The sequence below is a fragment of the Salvia hispanica genome, chromosome 4 (assembly GCF_023119035.1).
Source record: "Salvia hispanica cultivar TCC Black 2014 chromosome 4, UniMelb_Shisp_WGS_1.0, whole genome shotgun sequence".
NCBI lineage: Eukaryota > Viridiplantae > Streptophyta > Magnoliopsida > Lamiales > Lamiaceae > Salvia > Salvia hispanica.
Window position 1 is genome coordinate 37,218,922 of NC_062968.1, and position 4,902 is coordinate 37,223,823.

The following is a 4,902-nucleotide window of genomic DNA, read 5'->3' on the forward strand; positions in this document are numbered from 1 at the left end:
GGATAAATTTTTTTATATTCAAGAGATCTCACAAAATAAAAATAATTTCTATTTTTAAAAGTCATAAATAGGAGTAATTTTGTTTAATTAAATCTCACCGGCTGTCACACGAGTGGTCATAAAGACATTTTGCAGTTTTGGACACAGTCGATGAAAGAAAGTTAAAGGCAGTCATATGAATTTCTTGTTGCCCAATCCAACCATAATCTCAAATCTCATCTAAATCAACGGCTCTAAATAAGCCCCAACCTCTACAAATACACGCACATATTTTCCTCCGCCTTCTCAATCGTCAAAAGCATCACTACCTTCACTATCCTCTCTCGCACTAGATCTATTATCTCTCCGAAATGGCCACTATCACCAGCATCAAGGCCCGTCAGATCTTCGACAGCCGTGGCAACCCCACAGTCGAGGTGCGTCCACTTCCAACTTCTGCTTAATTTCCCTTTTATCTCTACGCTTCTATATTTGTGCCCCTGTTAAAGTAATTCTTCACCTCTTGTCTAAATTAGATTGTTTTTTACGATTTTGAGTCACGAGACTGTTGGCGATTGCTATAATCAACCTACACTTTGTACTGTCATGCATCAGTTCTTTTTGCTTCTTGTTGTAATGTTTGGTTGTGTGAACTAACTGTAGGTTGATGTGAAAACATCCAATGGAGTTTTTGCTAGAGCTGCCGTTCCTAGTGGTGCATCCACTGGTGAGATCTGATTCCTTGCGCTTATTTCATATTTCCCCAATCGATTCAAATTGACTCATACATTGATAGTTTTTGATTGAGAAACTGTTTAGTTTGATTTATTTATTCGAAGCTGATTTTGTTTTCCAGTAACTTGATGTGGATGATCTGTGTTTTGTGCAACTGTCTGCTGAATAAAAGTTTGCGACACATTTAATGTATTTATTGGTTTTAATATATCTTTAAATATCATCTTAGGAATTTATGAGGCTCTTGAACTGAGGGATGGAGGATCTGACTACCTTGGCAAGGGTGTCTCAAAGGTCGGTGTTCGCTGTGTATTATTCTGTTTTACAAATCTGATTGCAAGTTTGGAACCTAACTTTTGTTATATGGTTCTGATGTGTTTGTTAGGCTGTTAACAATGTCAACAACATCATTGCACCAGCCCTTGTTGGAAAGGTTTGTTTTCCTCGACTAGTTATGCAAGCAAACTGTTTCATAAATTTGGTGACATTACTGAAATTTGTATTTTTCAGGACCCGACTGATCAGACTGCCATTGATAATTACATGGTTCACCAACTTGATGGAACTCAGAACGAGTGGGGTTGGTGCAAGCAAAAGGTAGCCTAGTATATCTGTTTAATTGTTGATGTTTTTCCTCTTTCTTTTGGGATATATATTGATTGGAAGATAAACTGTTTTTCTTAAGCTTGGAGCGAATGCTATTCTTGCGGTGTCACTCGCTGTCTGCAAAGCTGGAGCTGCTGTCCTCAATATCCCTCTGTACAAGGTATAAAGGATACCAACTCTCATTTACTTTTAGATATTTGAATCAGTTTTTTTGGAGCCTTTTCTATTCTATGTTTCTGGCGTAATCAATTTGTTGCATCCTTGAATTTTCAACTGCCCAACATTAATATTTTCCAGATTTTGGTACTACTAATAGTCTCTATGTTTAGATTGCTGACATGATTAATCTTTCTGCTATCAGCACATTGCCAACCTAGCTGGCAACAAGAACATGGTGCTCCCTGTGCCTGCTTTCAATGTCATCAATGGTGGATCACACGCTGGAAACAAGCTTGCTATGCAGGCATGTCTATGACACAAGTTTATTTGAATCATCTTACTGCTGTAATCAAACTTTGTCTCAATCAAAATTAACTTTTTCCTGCAGGAGTTCATGATTCTTCCTATTGGAGCTTCATCCTTCAAGGAGGCCATGAAGATGGGTGTTGAAGTCTACCACCATTTGAAGGCAAGTTATATCTCTTGGCTCCTCCAACTCTGCTTATCAATCTCTGGAGCTAGTTGTAGTTTTAAAGCCTAATAGCTCTGACTGCCTTGTTTTAGGAAGATCTAGAATAGCAATCACAATTTGTTTTTTCTTCTGCTTGCATTTAGCGTGTACTAAGAAGTCGTTAATTTTGTAACTTAATATCCTTGTCGAATTTTACAATTGTTGTTCCTACAATTGCAATGTCGTCAACCGGTTCATAATATTTGATCCTTTGATTTCAGGCTGTTATTAAGAAGAAATATGGGCAGGATGCCACTAACGTTGGTGATGAGGGTGGTTTTGCTCCCAACATTCAGGTATCATATACTTTGGTCCGCATTTCTCCATTTTTTTGTGTGATAGAATACTTACATGTTCAACATCACTGCTATTTACAGGAGAACAAGGAGGGCCTTGAACTGCTAAAGACTGCTATTGCCAAAGCTGGTTATACTGAACAAGTGAGTTCTTATTTGTGAATTGCTGACTCATGTATTATGTTTCTTCTTTTAGAGAACTTCAACTGTTAAGTGGTATTGATGATGCAAATACTGATGCTTCTAGGTTGTTATTGGAATGGATGTTGCTGCATCTGAGTTTTATGGGGAAGACAAGACCTATGACTTGAACTTCAAGGAAGAGGCAAGTTAAACAGCTCTGCAATGTCATAGAATTAGATTTCGTGTGTTTACTTTCTTGTGTGAGACATGCTGCCCCGTGCTTATACAACATCAACTGATTGTCTGTAGCTTTTTCTATTCCCATAATTATCGTTTTGTCCCTGCAGAACAATAATGGGAAAGACAAGATCTCTGGCGAACAACTCAAGGATCTCTACAAGTCATTTGTGGCTGAGTACCCTATTGTGTCAATTGAAGATCCATTTGACCAGGATGACTGGGAGCACTACGCAAAAATGACCGCAGAATGTGGAACTCAAGTACAGATTGTGGGAGATGATCTCCTTGTCACCAACCCTAAGGTAATTGGCAATCTGACTTGTAGTTTATGTTGCTGGTTTTAAGTACTTAATATAAATTTATATTTCAAATTCTTACTTCGCTGGTTATTAACATCTGCAGAGAGTTGAGAAGGCAATCAAGGAGAAGAGTTGCAATGCCCTTCTTCTAAAGGTATGGCTACGTTTCATGCGATCATCTATACAGTCTCTTGTGATCCTTATTTCCTCTATAGTAATAAATTTATCCACCTTGTTTACCAGGTTAACCAAATTGGATCTGTGACTGAGAGTATTGAAGCTGTAAAGATGTCGAAGCAAGCTGGATGGGGCGTGATGGCCAGCCACCGAAGGTATGGTACTTTTTATGCTTGTATGTATTGTGGTTGAAATCTTATTGAACTTCGTAGATACTCAAAATGATCCTTTCTTGATGTAGTGGGGAAACCGAAGACACTTTCATTGCTGATCTCTCAGTTGGATTGTCCACGGTAAAGCTTGTTTTAAACGTTAAACACCTGTGTATACCTTAACTTAAATGTAGGATTTAGCTAAAATCTATTTACTTGTTTCGTTTGACAGGGACAAATTAAGACTGGAGCTCCTTGCAGATCAGAACGTCTTGCAAAATACAACCAGGTAAGCATCTAATTATTCGTAACCTCAACTTTCTAACTACTCGGTGTCTCTCCTTTTGTGTTTTGATTTCATATCTGGTGACATAAAACTAAGTGGTATAACTTGGGTGCAGCTGTTGAGGATTGAGGAGGAGCTTGGTTCAGAAGCAGTGTACGCAGGAGCCAGCTTCCGCACACCTGTTGCACCCTACTAGACATGTATGGGTTCGATGGAGTTGAGGCTTGACTACGGCTGAATAATGTCTCGTAGAGCTTGCTATGTTTTGGGAAATGTAAGATGTTTGAATAAACAAAATTTTTGGTTTTAGACCTTTAGCTAGTCGTGAGAACTGAAACTCTGCACAGGCTGAGGCTGAACATCTAAAATTTCATTTGAAACTCAACTCTCTTCCCGAGTTGGGGAATGCATTGCTTTTAATGAACTTTACTTCCTTTGTTCTTGTTTATTTATTTGCTGTTGGTGTGCTATCGTCTAATAAAGATTAGAGTGAACTGCATAAAATGGCCTTAACTTTTCGGCTTGTTGCATCGTTGGCCCCTAACAAAAAAATCATAACAAAAATATTGGCATATTTTGCCAATTTTAGGACGAAATTGCCCAAATAGCTTGAAGGGCAATTGCATCTCATTATCCCTGAAACCTGCCAGAACCCTGCACACCTATGCTGTGACAACAAGCTAGTGTGTAAGAGATGTCAAAAATCAAACAGGCTTTTTGTTTTCACTTTCTTATGATGTTGAGTTAGACTATATTATCTCTCCCTCTCTATTCAGTCGTTCTACCTTCTTCCCCTTTCGTTTTTTTCTTCTTCGTCGTCGTATTGTGAACCCCACGAATCGCCATCCCTAACTCGAGTTAGTGTCTTCTTATTATTTTTTATAGAGTGAACTGCTTCCCGTTTAGGCTAAACGATTTGCAACGCGAATTAGGGGTTTAGGGATTTTCGATTTTAGGATTACCGTACTATGCAAATATTGGGGGATTTCGTTTTAGAGAGCAATATTAAATTGCAAACAGTTAATGTTACTGTTTTTTTAGCATATGATTCATTTTATTTTGCAATTGTGGTAAGAATTTTAGCATATGATTTAAGGTTACAGTAGTATGCAAATTTTTGGGGATTTCATTTGTTGTTGTTTTTTTTCTATTGAGTTTATTTTAGCATATTATTTTCCAATTCTGGATTGAATTTTGGTTTCGTCGAACTTGCAATGCTGATTTGAATTTTGTTATATTGAATTGAATTCAGGCCCTATTGCAATGTCCTCTTCTTCTTCTCAATCTTACGGGTCAAGCTTCAATTGGAATTGGCCTCATCCTGAAATTGTGAACTGTA

General features: G+C 37.9%; 1 protein-coding gene across 1 annotated transcript; it reads left to right on the plus strand.

The window, feature by feature from the left end:
- The first annotated feature begins 257 nt into the window (after positions 1-257).
- LOC125222033 (bifunctional enolase 2/transcriptional activator) lies at positions 258-4,011 on the plus strand. Its single transcript, XM_048124427.1, has 17 exons — positions 258-416; positions 643-706; positions 944-1,008; positions 1,100-1,147; positions 1,225-1,311; positions 1,400-1,480; positions 1,682-1,783; positions 1,868-1,948; positions 2,212-2,286; positions 2,368-2,430; positions 2,534-2,611; positions 2,757-2,951; positions 3,052-3,102; positions 3,192-3,280; positions 3,367-3,418; positions 3,510-3,566; positions 3,679-4,011. The coding sequence occupies exons 1-17, from the start codon at positions 351-353 to the stop codon at positions 3,757-3,759; spliced, it is 1,335 nt and encodes a 444-aa protein (XP_047980384.1). The 5' UTR covers positions 258-350; the 3' UTR covers positions 3,760-4,011.
- The last annotated feature ends 891 nt before the right edge of the window (positions 4,012-4,902 follow it).

Coding starts and splice junctions, on each gene's coding strand:
- LOC125222033 (XM_048124427.1), top strand. CDS start 351: ATGGCCACTATCACCAGCATCAAGGCCCGTCAGATCTTCGACAGCCGT. Junction 1,784..1,867: donor GAAACAAGCTTGCTATGCAG/GCATGTCTATGA, acceptor TTTTTCCTGCAG/GAGTTCATGATTCTTCCTAT. Junction 1,949..2,211: donor AAGTCTACCACCATTTGAAG/GCAAGTTATATC, acceptor CTTTGATTTCAG/GCTGTTATTAAGAAGAAATA.